The 21,617-nt window shown below is 37.1% G+C and overlaps 1 protein-coding gene across 1 annotated transcript; it reads left to right on the forward strand.

Moving 5' to 3' along the window:
- Positions 1–2,529: 2,529 nt before the first annotated feature.
- On the forward strand, positions 2,530–3,923 carry LOC143026902 (uncharacterized). Its single transcript, XM_076187685.1, has 2 exons — positions 2,530–2,577; positions 2,895–3,923. The coding sequence occupies exons 1-2, from the start codon at positions 2,575–2,577 to the stop codon at positions 3,921–3,923; spliced, it is 1,032 nt and encodes a 343-aa protein (XP_076043800.1). The 5' UTR covers positions 2,530–2,574.
- Positions 3,924–21,617: the final 17,694 nt, after the last annotated feature.

Below are 21,617 nucleotides of genomic sequence, written 5' to 3' on the forward strand. Positions count from 1 at the left end.
CGCTTCACCTTTTATACACTGTGGAAACGACTGGCCTTGAGAAGTTCTGCTGTGCTGTACGTGTGTGTTGTACTAAGTTAGGTATGAAGGATAAAATGATACAAGACTACAAAAATAACATCAACCATCATTCTGTGTGGGGAACCCATGGAGGCTAAAAAATTCCTCGTCCTGCTGTTATCATTGTATATACTTACACACACGCACACACACACTCTTACATGCATGTAGAGATTCACACATACAATCGTACATACATACATACATACATACATACGTACATACATACATACATACATACATACATACATACATACATACATACATACATACATACATACATACATACATACATACATACATACAGACATACATACATACATACATACATACATACATACATACATACATACATACATACATACATACATACATACATACATACATACATACATACATACATGCATACATACAGGCATGCATGCATACATACATACATACATACATACATACATACATACATACATACATACATACATACATACATACATACATACATACATACATGCATACATACACAGATATGCACATAGATACATAGATACATACATACATACATACATACATACATACATACATACATACATACATACATACATACATACATACATACATACATACATACATGCATACATACACAAATATACACATAGATACATACATACATACATACATACATACATACATATATACAAATATACACAATACATATATGCATAAAAGCGTGCATTCATACATGTTGAACTGAAGTTTACCACTTTTTGCTCTTGAATGGTTGAAAAAAAAACATATTTTATTTGATATCTTAGTATCATTTCGGTTTCGAGTTGCAGTTGGACAGATGTTAATGGAGGTGAAGGTGTGTAAAGTATTTTAGGGAGATGTTGAATATGGATGAACATAGGGAGAGATTGATCGTGGGAATGGGAGGCTCTAAGAAAATTACTGTAGTTTGAGAGGAAATAATAGAGATATAAGAAAAGATGAGGTTACAAGGAGCTTTAAAAATGATGAAATCTGGCAATGTTCCTGGGTTGGATGGGTCATGCGGAGTGTTTGGAAAAGGAAGTTATGGTTATTGTGGATTGAATGGTGATGTTGTTTAAAGTGAGTCTATGGGAGGGATTGTGGCGGAGGACTGGAAGAGGGAAGCGTAATATTACTTTACAAAAAAAAAAAAAAAAAAGAGAGAAGTGCTAATGTTGTAGTTTTAGATTGATCAGTATATTGAGCATAGTTGGAAGGGCATATTGGAAGGGTTATAAGGCTTATAAGAAATACAAGTGCTCGGGTGCACCTAATGACTATCAGAGTTATGTATTAATACAGAGATGATCTATTGAAGCAATTACATATTCAATAAGGTTTAGATAAATTACACCAATGGTCTGAAAAGTGGCTAATGAAATTTAACACAATTAAATATAGAGTAATGCACATAGGTAAGAATAACAGTAAGTACGATTACAAGTTATTTGGAACTTCGTTAACAAAAGTGGATAGTGAAAAGGATCTCGGCGTAATTATCAGTAACGATCTCATATCATCTAAGCAGTCTATTTCTGCCTCTGAGAAGGCAAATAAGAGTCTAGGACTGATTGCGAGATCTTTTGACTTCAAAATCCATTACTCATCAACAAGCTATATAAATCGTTAGTTCGTCCACATTTGGAATATGCTGTTTCCGTATGGTCACCGAATCTCATTAAAGACATTGAGAGATTGGAAAAAGTACAACGGCGAGCCACAAAAGTGATTCCAAATATCAAAAATAAATCATACGAAAATCGACTAAAACATATGAATCTGTTTTCCTTAAAAAAGCGTAGACTCAGCGGTGACTTGATACTTGTCTTTAAGATCCTAGAGGGATTTGACATCAAAAGTGAAAAAACTTTCATACTGAATGAGAATTCGACAAGAAATAATGGTCTCAAACTGTCAGGAAATAGATTTAATTTGAAAGTGGGTAGAAACAACTTTGCCAACCGTGTAGTTAATGAATGGAATAAACTTCCTGCAGAGGCAGTGGAATGTAGTTCAGTTCGAAGCTTTAACATTCGTTTCGATAAACAGCTATGTATGTGCGTATATATGTATGTATGTATGTATGTATGTATGTATGTATATATGTATGCATGTATGTATGTATGTATGTATGTATGTATGTATGTATGTATGTATGTATGTATGTATGTATGTGTAAATCCATGCATCCATGTATGAGCATGTGTGTGCGTGTGTGTAAGTATATACAATGATAACAGCAGGACGAGGAATTTTTTAGTCTCCATGTGTTCCCTACACACAATGATACTTAATGTTATTTTTGTAGTCTTGTATCATTTTGTCCTTCATACCTAACTTAGTAAAACACACACGCACAGCACAGCCAGCAGAACTTCTCAAGGCAAGTCGTTTCCACAGTGTATAAAAGGTGAAGCGCTCGACAGCAGCAGCATCGGCTCGCAGGGTTCCCTCTAAGCGGAACGTCAGCCAGCCAACGCGCGCCCGATGGTAAGGTCAGACTGATAGTATATTTAGGAAAATCAATTCCTCCACACTATCATCACAGTTTTGATATCTGGCAACAACGAAACTTTGACCGTAAATACAAGAACAAAGACGCATTGACGAAATTTATTTGTTTGCGCTCTTCCACTAACTTCAAACTTAAAGCTCATCTAAACACCGATGCATGTCTGCGGTGCCAAGAACCATAATTTTCCAACTCCACATTGCTCACCTGTTGACAGATGCGAATAAGACACAAGTCATGACCATCTCGTTCATCCCTGTGATGTTGATTGTGTTATTGTTGTTGTTTTTTTCAGAACTCCCTCGCAGTCCTTACAGCGGCCTTTGGCCTCCTGGTGGCAACTACCCACGTCGTCACCGGCTCTCACCACTCCGGAGTTCAGCCCTCTGGTGGCTACAGTTCTCCCACCAGTGGTGGGGGTCAGCCCGATGTCAAAAAAGCCATTTTCGTTAACTATGTCCGTGGGCATGGGGATGGCGGTCTTCTGAACAGAGGAACTGGCGGAGGCGTTGGCGGCGGTGGCTACAGTTCCGGGGGAAGTGGCGGTGGCTACAGTTCCGGGGGAAGTGGCGGTGGCTACAGTTCCGGGGGAAGTGGCGGTGGACAATCCACTTCTGGGGGACAAGGAAGTGGACGTAGCTATGGTGCCGGTGGAAGCGGCAGAACTGGCGGCGGTGGCTATAGTTCCGGAGGAAGTGGCGGTGGACACACCACCTCTGGGGGACAACCAAGTGGCCGTAGCTATGGTGCCGGTGGAAGCGGCACAACTAGCGGCGGTGGCTACAGTTCCGGAGGAAGTGGCGGTGGACACACCACCTCCGGGGGACAACCAAGTGGCCGTAGCTATGGTGCCGGTGGAAGCGGCACAACTGGCGGCGGTGGCTACAGTTCTGGAGGAAGTGGCGGTGGACACACCACCTCTGGGGGACAAGGAAGTGGCCGTAGCTATGGTGCCGGTGGAAGCGGCATAACTGGCGGCGGTGGCTACAGTTCCGGAGGAAGTGGCGGTGGACACACCACCTCTGGGGGACAAGGAAGTGGACGTAGCTATGGTGCCGGTGGAAGCGGCAGAACTGGCGGCGGTGGCTACAGTTCCGGAGGAAGTGGCGGTGGATACACCATCTCCGGGGGACAACCAAGTGGCCGTAGCTATGGTACCGGTGGAAGCGGCAGAACTGGCGGCGGTGGCTATAGTTCCGGAGGAAGTGGCGGTGGACACACCACCTCCGGGGGACAACCAAGTGGCCGTAGCTATGGTACCGGTGGAAGCGGCGGCGGCTACAGTTCCGGAGGACATAGGAGTGGCGGCTATGGGGGCAAATAGACCTTTTTCATGAAATTTGAACGAGTTAACGAAAACACAACCCTCCAAAGGAATAAATACATTAACATACAATGTCAACAACATTGGTTCTAAATAAACAAGACAATTAACCTGTCTTTACATCAACCTTTTCTTTAAAGAAGGAATTGAGTCTCAAGAGTGGAAGACGGTCAATGTAGCACCAGTTTACTGAGGAGGAACTCCGGAGTTAAACACCAGTGATGAACTAATTTTTAAGAAGAAAATAACCCTTGTAACGGTGAAATATTACAAGAAAAAATTTAGATAGGGAACAGTGAAAACAGATTGGATATTCCATATTGTATCGAAGATGGTATTGAGGCTATCAATTGGAATCTATTGAATATCATCAAAAATCAAAGAAGGAATTGAAGTTTACAAAAAAAATCAAGGTAGAAAGCAATCTAATGGAAATATATACAGGTCAAATCCTGGAAAGATAGGGTAGAGAAATCTAGGCTTAACGGGAATATCAAGCAAAAAATAATAGATAGATAAATAAAAAAAAAATAAAAAAAAATAAAGAAAATTAAAAGTATTCAACGAACTCAGTTCAGACTAACTTTAGGGAGACAACAGATGATTCTCCAAAAATACAGATATGGACTTGTTAAACGAAGAGGCATAATGATAAAATTGGGGACTATAAATTCTAAATACGCGGAGAAAAAATAATAATAAAGCTACACCCTTTTGAACGTTATCTGGATAATGACTAAAAAATTAAGTTGTCTACTTGAATGGGTGGTTTCTCTGGAAACTGTAAAGGCAAGCCCGTTCCCATTATTCATCATTAGAATATAAAAACAGGAATCTTACCTTCATCCCCCATTGAAATTTGAATTTGAGGCTGGGTGTTGCTGGGTGCTTGAAAAAGGATATTAAAATGACCCTATATTTCTTACCAAGGACTAAAAACGTCGTCAATATATCTGAACCAAACCATACCAGAGGATTTGATGGTCGGAAGAAAAGCATTTTCAAAGTGTTTCATGTAAAAGTTGGTAAAACATTATATGAATCAGAACCCATGCTACAAACATATTCTACTGGCATATAAAACTATAGGTCGCGGGATTGTATTGTAGATTCTTAATTTTGTATTTCTTGATATACTTTTCTTCGTTAACATTGGTACAAGGCTAGAATAACATCTGTTTGCTGAAGCGATTCTTATATTTATTTCTGTCTTCATTTCGTTTCTTTTTGTTCCTGTTGCACCTAGATATCTGAAACTCTCTACCTCCTCTATTCTCTTGTCTTCGAAAAGGTGCCCGGACAAAAGGTCCCCGGACAAAAGGTCCCCGGACAAAATGTCCTGAAATCTGCACCCCGGGACAAAATGTCCCCAACGGCCTAGGTGGGTGGTCAAAATGTCCTCAACCTTTTTTTCTCAAAATTTGTCAGATGTGTTTTACTTTATTCCTTTATATGTTTTTTGGTGAATTTTTGTTTTTTAACTTGATTTTTTATTTTTTTATAGGCATACAATATAAGTTCAATAAAGCATAATTGTGTGCTGTAATTGTACTCATAATTTGCAGAAAGAAGATTTAAATACGATCTCAAATCATCCATGCAATTGATGAGTGTTATGATAAGGACATTTGGGAATGATATTGTAAACAATATGTAGAGTATAGAATCCTATAGAAAGTATCATTTGAGAACTTTTTCATTCAGGATTATGGTAGTATGGTAGATCAAAGGAATAATCAATTCTATATATAAATTGTTAATCAAATAAATCAGACAAAACAATACAACGACTTCAGTTCACATGTTCACCCATAGGTAATTATTTAATAAATTGGAAATTTTTGCTTACACAATTGGCTCATAGATTGATGGGTTGGGTCGTGTATAAGATATTTGATAAAATATCAAATATCAAATATTATTGTACTTTGTGTTTTTATATAGAGATTCTCCTGAATTTAAGGGTTGTTATAAAACCACAATTAACTATGACCCAAAATGTATAAACAGTTGATAAAAATCAACATTTGTTGAAAAAAAGGGGACCTTTTGTCCTAAATATTGGGGACATTTTGTCCCGGGGGTGCATATTTCAGGACATTTTGTCCGGGGACATTTTGTCCGGGGACCTTTTGTCCTACATTCCTTCGAAAAACACATCCTCTACGTTCATCTCCTCTCTGCTCATACACATTAGTTTAGTTTTATCGAAATTTATTTGCAGCCCAACTCTCTCTGCTGTCTCTCTTAGTGGGATGATATCTTTCAAATCATCTCTATTCTATTCCACACCATCAGCGTATGTTAGATTATTGACCTAAATGTTGTCCAGTTTATATCCACCCTCTCTATTTATCATTGTCCTACTAAAAAGGATTTAACTACTAAAATTCCTGTTGTACTAACAAGACTTCACGGCGGGGTTGGTCAGCATCATGGGTGTGATCATTTACATGGCCAACTACTTGATTTTCACAAACATTTACTTTGGCTTTGCAGTTATTATTGCGACGTTTTTCACATTCATATGATGTAACATTATTTGCCAATTCCTTCTGCTTCACATAGATGTATCCTTCATAAATAAGCTTCATGTTTCCTCGTTCATTTCGGACGAACTCCATAATGGGTGATGTCACTTCTTATATTTCTAAATAGACACTGGATCCTTCTTTCTTTTTAAGCCTATATATATGCAATTGACCGATTACCTAATTAGGAAGTAGCTACATAAATGGTAATAAATTCAGGAAATAGCAACAATTATTTCTTAAATGACCGATTATGTAATCGTTACTTAATTAGGCAATTACTAAAAAGTAATTACGTAAATGGCAATAAATTCCAGGGCAATTGTCCTGTAACTTCTTATATTTCTGAATAGACATTGGATCCTTCTTTCTTTTTAAGCCTACATATATATATATATATATATATATATATATATATATATATATATATATATATATATATATATATATATATGTATGTATATATATATATTATGGGAAAGGTGGAGGGGGAAACTCGGGTCTTTATCTGATTATCGAGTTTCGCTATTGTAAGCGAAACCGGTCAGGAATAAACTCGATAATCAGATAAAGACCCGTGTTTCCCCCTCCACCTTTCCCATAATTTGTCCCAATGTCTCTACATATATATATATATATATGTGTATATATATATGTTTATTGTTTATATGTATATATATATATATATATATGTATATATATTTATATATATATTGGAAACTAGTATGTTATAACACATTTGTAAAAGATCACTGTTGACCCACTATCGGAGAAATGATAACGGAAAGTACAGAGAAACTGTATATTTCGACTACTCTCTGTAGTCCTCTTCTGCTGAAGAGAGTAGTCGAAATATACAGTTTCTCTGTACTTTCCGTTATTATTTCTCCGATAGTGGGTCAACAGTGATCATATATATATATATATATATATATATAAACATGTGTATATATACATACATATATATATACATACTATATATATACATACATATATATATACATATATATATATATACATATATATATATATATACATATATATATACATATATATATATGTATATATATGTAAACATTTGTTTGACTAGACAGTAATTATGCAATTGGCGATAACTTTCGGAAATAAACTATAACTTGTACGACCGATTACCTAATTAGGAAGTAGCTACATAAATGGTAATAGATTCAGGAATAGCAACAATTATTTCTTAAATGACCGATTATGTAATCGTTACTTAATTAGGCAATTACTAACAAGTAGCCAACTTAATTTTTTAGTCATCATCCAGATAACGTTCAAAGGGGTGTAGTTTTATTATTATTTTTCTCCGAGCATTCAGAATTTGTAGTCCCCAATTTTATCATTACGCCTCTTCATTTAATAAGTCCATATCTGTATTTTTAAAGAATCATCTGTTGTCTCCCTACAGTTAGTCTGAGCTGAGTTTGTTGAATACTTTCATTTTCTTTATTTTATTTTTTTTTCATTTTTTTTTTGCTGGATATCCCCATCCAGCGCAGATTCTCTATCCTATCTTTCCAGATTTTGACCTATATATTTCCATTAGAATGCTTTTGTTAGCTTCGCTGCCACTAAGACTTAGTCACTTGTGTTATTATTCCGTAGGCCCCATGCCTCTTCCGTAACTTATGCATCAGGTCAAGTTCCATTACTCAGTAACGAGGGTGAATTAAATTGAACTTAATTTTTTTTCATTTTTTTCACGAATTCTGGTACAGCGTATTGTCTGAGGTACACCAGAGGATTTCCTCAGGGATCCTCTTACATCCCGTCAAGCTGCCTCTGCTCCGACGTCCCTATTTAATTCATCCAATAACTTTGAACGTTACAAATAAGTGCCACCCTTTTAGGGCGTGACTTTACCTCCATGCACCAATAATTTTTCTCCTCCTCCACCCTTTTCTCCAATCAGGAAGACTGTTATACTGCCACTAGAAATCTTGTTTACGCAAGCAATTTGTCGCAAGCAGAACGAGCTCTGTGTTTACATTTAGTCACATCAGCACCTTTCGATATCCTAATCTATATTTACAAATATCAGGCGGTAGGCTAGAATCTGCAACTCTGCACTTCTTATAATATGCAACTCTGCACTTCCTATTCGGCCATTGTTTCATAATAACCGAATGTAAAATAACTATAAAATTTACATTCCTTTCCTCCTACCCCTCTATCTACCTAAATATCTACCTCCATCTACCGGCCTCCTACAGGGCTCGGCAGCTACCCTTGGTCGTCCCGACCAATGATATCTACTACCCTCCTATAGGGCTCGCTAGTATATACTTAGAAATCATCATATATATGAGAAGCTAGTCTACCTTTACATAAACTGGTAAAATGGCATGGTAAAACATATCAAACATATATATCAAAGAAATAAGCAGCCCTCCAAAATGCACTATAATAGTTCAGGCAGAATAATGGTAAATAATAAAGCATATCCCAAAACAAACAAAATTAAAGTTCAAGCAACATTAGAATTCACTGGAAAATGGTTTCATCATCTCTTCAAAGATGATAACAATATGAAATAATTTGCAAACATATTTGCAAAACTCTCTACTTTAGAGTTAGAAGTTGTTGTTAAGTGTCTCTTCTTACATTTCAATTATTATCATTATTTTTTTTCAACACACTTAATTCATTTTTCAAAGACAGTCTTAATGCTTCATAAATATCACATATCAATACTTATGTGAAAGGTCCTTAAGGTTCCAAGTCTGACCACAGCAGATCCAAGGTCTTCATGTCTCTGCCTGACACCAAGTTCCAGTTGTTTAGGTCTCCCATCCCAAGTACATACAAATGGTCAAACAATACTATCTGTAAAATGCATCAAGATTAATATTCAATTCACAAAGAATATTATCATAATATTCTCTATACTCTTCTGGTTCATTAAAATTGATACATAGGGTATCACAACAATCATCTTCATAGATCTGCAACCTAACTTTCTTCATATCATCTAAATGGGCAATAAATTTTTCCTTGTTTTCTAATTGTATGAGGTTATAATTATTTCCACCTGCAGAATCAATTACCCTATATGGTGAAAGTTTATTATAGGGTGAGTGTATTTTGACCATGACCAAATCTCCTATTTTCAATTCTGGTTTATGTACTATTTTGTGTTGTTGCTTTTTCATCTCTTGTGAATACTCCTGCATATGTTCCCTAACTCTTTGGTGAATACTTTGGAAAGTATTTATTCTATTTGAGATATAATTATCTATATTATACACAGGTTTCTGCTTTCCAGTCAAGATTTCATATAGAAAAGTTTTGTCTTCCCCCCCCCCAAAAAAAAAATGAGGTGTTTCACCTGTTGCTACATTAATTTGGTTGTCAAGAGTACATTTAATACAAGGAATCCAAGTATCGAAAGTTATACTATGAGGACTTATGCTTCTAAGACAAGTTTTAATTTTCTTATTTAACCTCTCTAAATTCCATTACTTTGTGGATGATTCACTAAGATGTTAACTTTCTTTATCTTAAATAGACTACATAATTTTTCCAAGATTTTGTTATCAAATTCAGTTCCATTATCTGAAACTAAGATTTTAGGTGTAGTGAAATTACAGATTATCTGATCATAGATTACTGAAGCAATAGTTTCACCTTTCTTATTTGAAATGGGTTGTAAAATACAAAATCTTGAAAAATAATCAATGGCAACAAATACATATTTATATCCATTCTCAGACATGGGTAACTCTATTATATCTATGTGAACTCTCTCCCAAGGTTTCTGTGGAATGGGATAGGTGATTATAGGAGCAGGTTTTGGAGTATTTCCTTTCACCTTAACACATTTCAATTTTTTTTCAATACAATTATATATATCTTTCTTCATACCTGGCCAAAAGTATTTAGGTTGTGCTTGTCTATAAGTTTTATCCTTCCCTGGATGTGAGCTACAATCACTATCATGAAGTAACTTCAATATCTCTTACAAGAGATTGTGGTATAACCAAATGATTTACTGGACCTCTAGAAACATCTTTCCCGCTTACAACTGATTTTCTATACAAAAATCCATTAGTCAAATGAAATTCCTCTATCTTATACCCCTTTGGTAGTTTTGGAGTATCTCTTGGGTTCATCAAGTACTTGACTAATGGATCACATGTGTTATCATCCCTCTGTTCTCTTATCAGCATTACCTCATCTAAAGTTACTAACTCTTGTGTACTATAAACAAAATTAATCAACCCTGTCATTGGTTGGCTAATATTTCTAGAAAGTGCATCTGCCGCAACATTCTTTTTACCCGGAATATATTCAAATTTAACTTCATAGCACTGAAGTATCGCAAACCATCTAGCGAGTCTGCCCCTAAGATTCTTATGCTTAAATAAGTTCTGAATAGCTGTATGATCAGTCCATACTCTGATTGGATATCCCAGTATCATATCTCTAAAACTTTCTAATGAATATATCACTGCTAATGTTTCTCTTTCTGTTATAGAGTAGTTTCTTTCTGCATTATTACAAAGTCTTGAAGTGTAAGCTATTGGTTTCAAAGTTCCATTTCTCTCTTGCATAAGTATTCCTCCTAATCCTATGTCAGATGCATCAGTGCAAAGAATGAATTCTTTATCATAGTCTGGAAATATTAAAATTGGAGAACTCGTGAGTTTATCTTTCAACTTATCAAAAGCTTCCTGTTGTGCAGGAGTCCTTCCTCAACAAAGAACTTAAATGGATTAGCAATGTTAGCATATCTTTGAATAAATTTTCTATAATATCATGTCAATCCCAAAAAGCTTCTAACCTTATCTACATTGGTTGGAACTGGAAAATTTTTGACTGCTTCAACTTTTGAACTCACTGTACTAAGTCCATGTCTGTTTATCTTATGTCCCAAATGAATAACACTGTCTTACAAGAACTCACATTTTTCAAGTTTTACTTTCAATCCTGCTTCATCTAGTCTTGAGAATATCAAATCTAATTTCTTTTGAACGCATAATGTCCTATTGGAGTAGAAAATGTTGTGAACTCTCGTGAGTGTTCATGCAACTCTATTTGTCAAAAAGCAGATTTGATATCTATAGTGCTAAAATATCTATTCTCAGTTTCCAAATTTCTTAAAATGCCACCGATTACTGGTAATGGTAACTTATCACGAATGGTGTCCTTATTCAATTCCCTATAATCAATAACTGTGCGCATCGTACCATCTGATTTTGGCACCAAAATCAAAGGAAAATTCCACTAATTTTTACTAGGTTCAGTGATATCCTGCGATAACATTTCAGTGATCAGTTTATCTAATATTGCTAATTTAGAGTGAGGAACTCTGTAGGCGGGTATGTAAATAGGCTGTGTTCCTTGTTTTGATTTAATCTGATGTTTTAAAACAGTTGTTTTGCCTAAGGCGTCCCCCGACAAAGCTATTGCTTTATTGTGCTTCACAAGCAAAGCAACTAAAATTTCATCCAATTCAGGGCAATTAGTAGAATCTAATTGATTCTTGTATTTCTTTCTTAATTCTATTCCTTCTTGAACTGAACAGATTGATGAAATTGGTAATTCCACCTCCTCACTACTCTCATTTAAAATCTTGATGGGTTTTGTACACACCTGAAAACATCCTATTTGTGTACCTTTCCTTAAAACTATATCTTTGTTTAAAGTATTAATAATTAATATTTCTACTATGTTCTTATTTGACTTATAAATCCCTGAGTCCAATTTCAAACCTTTTAATCTAATTGATTCTGGGAGGGTTAAAATTTCAGAGTCTACAGTAACTCCTTTCAACTGCACAACAATCCTGTTAATTGCTCTGGAGTGTAATAATGTCGACTTTATTACGCCACCATCCACAATTTGCAAGGCTTCATTTGTAGTTGATGAATTAGTAATTTCTGGGATTTCTTGAACATCTGAGTTGGGTTCACTATATGAGGCTTTACTTTCTGTTGGTCTGGACCGCTCGGCCTCGTTATCTAAAGTAAAATTGTTATCTTTCTTATCTATGTCTAGGGATTCATTGATTCCTGTCACTGGTCTTAAGTCTGGTTGATTTAAAAATGGGATTAACTGTGATTTCACTAAGATCCCTAAGTCAGCAGGACATATCACCATGTTCTCTTTTCTCATATTTGCAAATCCTATCAATAAGTCTCCTGGAAAAACAGATTCTTCTACAACTATCACTGGAATGTGCAAATGTTCATTTGTATATAAGATAACTTCTAGTTCAACCTTACCTAATATATTTAATTGATTTCCAGTTACTCCTTGCAATGAGCAATGGATTGGTTCCAATATTTTCACTCCTGGTTTCAAGTGGTTTAAAACTTTACTAGTAATTATATTAACTACAGATCCTGTATCAATAGATATTTGAATAAGCTTATTGAACACTCTACCAGCAATGAGAGGTCCTACAGAAGTTCTTCCAATAGTAATTATCAGTTTATCTTTGATGTTGGAGGTTTCTTTCACCCTTCTATCACTCTTATCTTTAACACAACACCGTCTATTTGTATATATGTGGGGATTTCTAGAATATTGATTTATTCTGTGTCTGGGGGTTTTCCTCTTGTTTCCTGGTGCATACGAAAATTTCTACATTCATGGGTTTTATGGCCTATTCTTTGGTGATACATACAGAATGGTGGGTTTCTACACTGATACTCATCATGACCTTCATATTTGCAATTTCTACAAATAATTCCATAATAACAGTCTTGTGCTTTGTGTCTCCAGGTATTACAGTTAAAACATGGGATTCTAGTATCCCTGGATGGACTTCTAACTTTCCATCTATGTCCTACTTCTGTTTTCTAAAACTCTCTAGAGTACCTCTGTTGCCCACTGTCATCACATATGGATTTATTATTCTGGTCTCACTGTACCCTTGAAGAAGATAATCTACTTCCCCTAAATTCATATTGGACTTGATATCTTTATACAGCTTTTCTGCCGTTAAATCATCCCTATCTTTAATTAACAATCCAAATGTGATCAATTTTATTACCTGAGGAACTTTCATTTTGTCACTAGATCTTTCTATTCAATCTGAATCTTTTAAGAAAGAATTCATGTCTTTTGACCATTTATCTAATCTAGCTAAGTATTCTGTGTCTGATTCACTTGTTCTAACTTCTTTGATCATTTTAACCAAAGACCTGATAGGATCCTGATCACATTTTGACATAAAATGTTTAATGAATGCTTTCTTATAGGCTTCATATTGGTTGATATCTTCCATTTGCTGGAAATTTATGATAAACCTAGCTCTACCTTTCTCAGGATCTATATTTTCCTTTAAAATTTATATTTTCCTTTTTTCATCTGTTATATTTTTGCTCACAATTAAGGTATCTATTTGGGTAAGGAACTTATTAACTCCTAAGGTGTTTACTTCCCCTGTGAATTTGGGAATATTAATATTGGAGGTATGAACCTCATGCCTAAGTACTGTGTTATTCATACCTTCAGTAGTTGATTTGACTTGACTGTCTCCACGTAGTCTTCCTTGCGTACGTCAATCTCGACGTTCTTCGTCAGAGCCTCGTCGTTCGTCAGCCTCGTCGCTCACTGCCTTAAGATCGTCTTGTAGACCCCTCGTAGTAGGACCCGCAGTGTTGTAGACCCCTCGTTCCTCGCCTTGTCCTCCCTTGGTTGTGCACCGCGTGGTTATGGTTGCGTACACTGTAGATTGGTGTACCCGTAGACTTATCTTGCTTCAGTCTTGTAGTTACTTCGGAGGAAGCTCGTTTAATCACTTCGGAGGAAGTTCATCCCTAGCTGCCGCCACTGTTAGCTTCGCTGCCACTAACACTTAGTCACTTGTGTTATTATTCCGTAGGCCCCATGCCTCTTCCGTAACTTATGCATCAGGTCAAGTTCCATTACTCAGTAACGAAGGTGAATTAAATTGAACTTAAACTTTTCTTCATTTTCTTCACGAATTCTGGTACAACGTATGGTCTTAGGTACACCAGAGGATTCCCTCAGGGATCCTCTTACATCCCACCAAGCTGCCTCTGCTCCGACGTCACTATTTAATTCATCCAATAACTTTGAACGTTACAAATAAGTGCCACCCTTTTAGGGCGTGACTTTACCTCCATGCACCAATAATTTTTCTCCTCCTCCACCCTTTTCTCCAATCAGGAAGACTGTTATACTGCCACTAGAAATCTTGTTTACGCAAGCAATTAGTCGCAAGCAGAATGAGCTCTGTGTTTACATTTAGTCACATCAGCACCTTTCGATATCCTAATCTATATTTACAAATATCAGGCGGTAGGCTAGAATCTGCAACTCTGCACTTCTTATAATATGCAACTCTGCACTTCCTATTCGGACATTGTTTCATAACAACCGAATATAAAATAACTATAAAATTTACATTCCTTTCCTCCTACCCCTTTATCTACCTAAATGTCTACCTCTATCTACCGGCTTCTTACACTTTCTACCCTGATTCTTTTATGATATTCAATAAATTCCAATTGATAGCCTCAATATTGTCTTCGATACAATATGGAATTTCCAATCTGTTTTCACTGTTCCCTATCTAAATGTTTTCTTGTAATGTTTTACCTTTAGAAGGCTTATTTTCTTCTGGAATATTAGTTCATCACTGGTGTTTAACTCAGGAGTTCCTCCTTTGTAAACTGGTGCTACATTGACCCTCTTCCACTCATGAGGCTCAATCCCTTCGTGTAAAGAAAAGGTTGATGTAAAGACACGTTAATTGTCTTGTTTATCTAGAACCAATGTCGTTGACAATGTATGTTAGTATATTTATTTCTTTGGAGGGTTGTGTTTTCGTCAAGTCGTTCAAGTTTCAAGAAACTGGTCTATTTTTCCCCATAGCCACCACTCCCAAGTCCTCTCCCAATGAAGATGGAGCTTCCGAAGTCACTGCTTACTCCAGAGCCGTAGGGACTGGTACTTCCCGCTCCACTTCCGCCAAAGCCGAATCCGCCAGTACTGCCACTTCCACCGACACCATAGCTACTTCCACTTCCTCCTAATCCTTGTCCACCGATACTGAATCCCCTGGAGCTGGCGTGTCCACCGCCACTTCCTCCGGAACTGTAGCCACCGCCGCCAACGCCTCCGCCAGTTCTTCTGTTCAGAAGACCGCCATCCCCGTGCCTACGGAAAGAGTTAACGAGAATGGCTTTTGTTAGATCGGGCTGACCCCCACCACGAGCATCGTAGCTATTGGTGGGAGTGTTGTAGTCACTGGTGGGGGGACTGTAGCCACTGCTCGGGGTGCTGTAGTCACTAGTGGGGGGACTGTAGCCACTGCTCGGGGGGCTGTAGCCACCGTCAGCGTAGGTCGTTGCCACCAGGAGGCCAAAGGCCACCGTAAGGACTGCGAGGGAGTTCTGAAAAAAATAAATAAATACAATAACACAATCAACATCACAGGGATGAACGAGATGGTCAATACTTGTGTTTATTCGGGTATGTCAACAGCCGAGCAATGTGGAGTTGGAAAATTAAGGTCCATGGCACCGCTGACATGCATCAGTGTTTAGATGAGCTTTAAGTTTGAAGTTACTGGAAGAACGCAAACAAATAAATCTCGTCAATGCGTCTTTGTTCTTGCATTTACGGTCAAAGTTTCGTTGTTGCCAGATATCAAAACTGTGATGATAGTGTGGAGGAATTGATTTTCCTAAATACACTATCAGTTTGACCTTACTTTTATCTAAACAAATCTTAAAGCTTCGAACTGAACTACATTGTACTGCCTATGCAGGAAGTTTTTTTCATTCATTAACTACATGGTTGGCAAAATTGTTTCTACCCACTTTCAAATTAAATCTATTTCTTGACAGTTTGAGACCATTATTTCTTGTCGGATTTTCATTCAGTGTGAAAGTTTTGTCACTTTTAATGTTGTAAATTCCCTTAGAATCTTAAAGACATGTATGAAGTCACCTCTGAGTCTACGCCTTTTTAGGGAAAATGGATTCATATGTTTTAGTCGATTTGTTGACGAATACTTCGGTTTCTTTTGACCTTTTCTAAAATATTTAGCAACCATGTCCTTCCCAAAGTCCCCAAGCATTTTCTTAAAATAGTGATTATGGATATAGAATCCTCTTGATTTCCAGAGAAATTAGCATATATCTGAATTAGCATCTACATATAGAAGAAATGTAATGTTGAAGACCTTGTGTTCAGTAGGCATTTAAACACTCGAGCCGGTTTTCTCATCTATATTGGGGATGTTAAATACACTTCGTATGTCCTCCTCGATCTACGTTCATCTACTGACTGCCGGCCCCTGGCTCGCTTCTGCTTCGTACCAGTAGAAATGTTGACAAAGCATTTTTGATGGGGGTTGGCAGCCTCACAATTATTCTTAATTAAATCTAGTAAGATGGAAGGTAGTCATTCATATATGGTATAATACTTTCATTATAAGGATGTGTAGTTGTTTCTTGTGATTTAATTATTATTCGTATTAATCTAAATACGGAACATAACATGTATGTCGGAATAGGTGTTGTTTGGAATCTGATTATTTTATGGGTTGATCACGTGAAGCAAGAGCCTAGGGGCCCAGGGGCGCGTGTGTTTTTATGTTCGTATGTGTGTTGCAATGTACTTTTCCATGGGCGATGTTGCAATATATATATATATTGTGAGAATGACACTGCCCGTTGAGAACCTTAGTAGGAGTTGAGGGGGGATTAAGGTAATAATTTTATGGGGTGTAGTTAAGTAGATATAATGGCATACTCATATGTTCACCAAGGGATGATAGTCATCAGAATGGGGTGATCAACTCCAGTTTTCCTTAAAATCAGCACACACTCGGTTCCACCTATTCTTACTTCACTTTTCTCTGGGAGTTGCACTTTGTCTCCCGCCACTGGTGAAAAGGGAATCTTTTCTGTGAGTTGCACTATGGAGTCACCGAAGTATAATAGGACTCTTTCCTATAAGTCAACACTTGAAAGAAAAGTTTCACCTCTGGAGTAACGGGACTCGTTTCTGTGAGTCGGGAAGTTGGAGTGGTAATAAGGTCAAAGGCGTGAAGGGTTCATCTCTAGGTGAGGCAATTTCCCTAGGGTTATATATGGAGTATAATTCATCAAACATGATTGGTGAGACTTAATTCTAGGGTATATAATTGGGGGTTGTGGTCTTATCCAGCACGTTGGATTGCGCAGACATATACTAGTCTACAAATGAAGAGGAGCAGGACCAGTAGGGAAAGGGAACTGAGGGATATGGCGATTGATGGGAGTTTGAGGGTGGGGAATTGCAGTGTGTCTGTTATGTCTGATTGGGTGGTGTTTAGCCAAGCTACACATTCTTGTTGTTTTAATGAAAGAAATAGAGGCTTGTGGGGTGTTAGGGGTTTTAGAAGGGGTGTGATCGGGTATGATTGGGTTGGGGGTGTGGAGTTGAGATTGTAATGAAGAATGTTGTGGTGGTGGTTGGGGTAAAAGCTTGTGTCGTCAAAATATATTTGTCATGAGTCGGGGATTGAGACGGGTCCACGGATTGATTTCTGCCAAGATGGGGGATTGTCTTCCCAGATTACTGAAATGAGTATGGTTCGTGGGAAGAATAGGAAATAATCTGTGTTAGTGTGTACGTGAAAGGTTTTGTTAGGGTTGATATTTTGTATTGGCAGCTGTCCAGTATGCTGGTGTTTAGTTTTATTATTTGGTTCATGCAGGTAGGGTCTGTGGTGTGATGAATGCTGAGAAAGTAGGCGGTACAAATAAGAAATCTAGTAACAGAGGAATTGCATAAGGTGAGGTAAGATGAGGGTGTGTAGGAGTACCATTGGCCGTCTTCAGATTTGATAATGGTGGTGAGTTGAACATCGAGGGTGATAGTCGAGTTTTTTTTTTGTAGGTGTATGGGAATGGGATTGTATTCCAACCTATGAATCTATTTTGTGGGTCGAGAGGGATATGTATGTATATTGTATTTGTATCTAGTATTTTTTCAGGAAGGGGGAAATATTGGTCTAGTCGTTCACTGGGGGAATATGTTTTTTAGGTGGAGATTTCTTGAGGTGATGGAGATGCAGTTTTTAGTTTGCCTAAGGGGAGGAGATTTGGGGTGTCTTGGAAGTGTGAGAGTGTGGTTAGGTATTTTACTTCTGAATGTATATTTTGTTTATTTATTCATTGTTGTGAGTTTATGGGTGTATGGGTTTATGGGTGTATGATTCTGCCTGGTAAACACGATCCGAAAAAGAGGTAGAGAAGGTTTTTATATAATGGGAATGAGTTTGGTAAATAGGGTTCGTGCTCACTTTCCATTTAGGTGAGCATGACGTCCTGCCCTCTGGGGGAGGAAGAATCTGGATTGTTATAGAGAATTACTGTCTGGAGCGTAGTGACATGTGAAAGGTAGGGGGTTGAGGTTTCTTGGTTGGAGGTGGATGATGTAGGGTGGTAGGTGGAGGTCGGTTTGGTAGGAAAAAGTGTTTGTCTAGGATGGACTTGGTATCGAGTGTTGATTTGATTGGTTTTAGTTTTTCTACATGTGCTGTGGTGAGGGTGTCGTCTGACGGGTGTATGAGGTGGTAGTTGTTGTTGTTTAGTGCTTCTACTACTACAAGGGAGCCAAAGAACTTTGGTTTAAGTTTGTCTGATCTGTTGTGGTATTTAAGCATGACAACGTCACCTGGAGTGAGAGACAAAGATCGAGAATGTTTATGTTGTTTCATTCGAGTTTGTTGTTTTTCTTGTTTGATTTTTTTTTTTACTTCTTTGTGGATCAAGTGCATGGCGAGTTCTACGCGCTTTGCGTAATCTTCTATGGTGTATAGGAGAGGAGGGGGTTTCTCCAGTATGTCATAAGGCAAACAGAGAGGTTGGACATAAAGTATGCAGTGGGGAGAGTTCTTCGTCGCAGAGTTTATAGAACCATGCTGGCCTGTACTTGTGGGAGCCAGTCTTCCCATGTGTCGCAAAGACACTCTTGTAGGGGACGGAAGACCTAGAGGATTTTTCTCTTTGTTCTCTCTACAAGTCTGTTTCCTTATGGATGATATGCTGTGGCGTATAATTTGTTCATGTGGTATACTTTGGCCACGTTTTAGAGGACTTTGTTCCTGAATTCCGTGCCCTTGTCAGAGAGAATTTGACGAGGTATATTACATTTGCAGAACACATTGCCAACAAAGGCTTGGCCCGTTGTTTCTGCTTATTTATCTGGTGGGGGGCACTAGTATTTTATACTTTGAAAAGTAATCCATTGCGGCAAGGATGTAATGGGACCCTTGACGCCTTGAAGGTAGCTTTAAAAGATCGATACCCATAGTACCCCATGGTTCTGATGGGACGGGTACCTCTCCAGTTTCGAGTGATCTAGGGTCAGCTCCACGAAGTTGGCCACAGGTAGTGTAGTGTTCAATGTGGCGGGATGAGTAGCGTTTCGCTGCGACCAGTGTGAGCGTTCACTGGGTATTTAAGCACTCGAGACGGTTTTATCGTCTATATTGGGGTGTTAAGTACACTTCGTAGATCCTCCTCGATCTACGTTCACCTACTGACTGTAGAAATGTTGACAAAGCATTTTTGATGGGGGTTGGCAGCCTTACAATTATTCTTAATTAAATCTAGTAAGATGGAATTTAAGTCATTCATATACGGTATAATACTTTCATTATAAGGATGTGTAGTTGTTTCTTGTGATTTAATTACTATCCGTATTAATCTAAATACGGAACATAACATGTATATTGGAGAAGGTGTTGTTTGGAATCTAATTATTTCACGGTTTGATCACGTGAAGGAAGAGCCTAGGGGCTTAGGGGCGTGTGTGTTTGTATGTTCGTATGTGTATTGTAATGTAATTTTCCATGAGCGATGTTGCAATATGTGAGGTTATATGTAATGGTTACAGACACGAAATGATTTAGACGAATAGACCCACTTGACATGCTTACCAAAAGACGAAGAAGCAACAATACATGACCAAGTACTAATCTACTTGAAAAAAGTATGATGCCTGAAAATCAGTGAATGGTCTTTAAATTTTATGCGAATGATACCTAACTTCATTCACAATTGATCGACATCAATTCTACACAAGAAAAAATGAAATAATATCTATATAATGAAATAAAGAATAAATAAAGAACTCGTATTAGATTAAGAAGAAGAAGAGGAAGAAGAAAAAGAGGAAGGAGAAGAAGAATAAGAATAAGATGGAGAAGAAGATGAAAGAGAAAAAGAAGAAAAAGAAGAAAAAAGAAAAAAAGAAGAAGAAAAGAAGAAGAAAAGAAGAAGAAGAAGAAGAAGAAGAAGAAGAAGAAGAAGAAGAAGAAGAAGAAGAAGAAGAAGAAGAAGAAAAAAGAAGAAGAAGAAGAAGAAGAAGAAGAAGAAGAAGAAGAAGAAGAAAAAGAAAAAGAAGAAGAAGAAGAAGAAGAAGAAGAAGAAGAAGAAGAAGAAGAAGAAGAAGAAGAAGAAGAAAAAGAAGAAGAAGAAACAGACTGCTTAGTATTTGGGTCATAGGTTACCCAAAGAAACTTTGCCAAATTGAGAAAATAACAATATATACAACTGTAATGAATCTAGTGATATCAGTGAGAAACTTTGGAATAACAATTGACAATAGCTTAGATATAAAGAAACATATATTGAACATAGTAGAATTGCGCAATTATCATATAGGAAACATTGCATTTATATGAAAATATCTAAATGAAGACACAGCAAAGATACGTAATCATATGATTTTCAAACTTGATTACTGCAACCCAGTTGTTTTTTAAGTACCAAACAATATGTTAAGAAGAATACAGTCTGTACAAAATAAAGCTGCCATGTTTATTAAAATGATATATAGTTATGACAAAAAACACTCCAGAATTAACAGCACTCTACTAGTTACCAATGAAAATGAAAATCATATACAATATATGCCTTCTCACTTATATGATAAGATTAAGGAAACCCATGTATTTTAAAGATAAACTGAATTATTTTGAACTGTCAACAAACGTTAGAACGATAAATATATCAGATAAACATTGGATGCTTAAGCCATGGCCCAATGAAATTATAAGAGACTGAATGTTTAAGAATTATTCTCTCAGTTGACTTAAAAGACAAGAAAAATTTAATAATCGTAAAAATATTGAAAAATATTCCAATTTAAGAGGTGTTGT

Source organism: Oratosquilla oratoria, chromosome 7, assembly GCF_046742065.1.
Source record: "Oratosquilla oratoria isolate Oo_2021 chromosome 7, ASM4674206v1, whole genome shotgun sequence".
In the NCBI taxonomy this organism is placed as follows: domain Eukaryota; kingdom Metazoa; phylum Arthropoda; class Malacostraca; order Stomatopoda; family Squillidae; genus Oratosquilla; species Oratosquilla oratoria.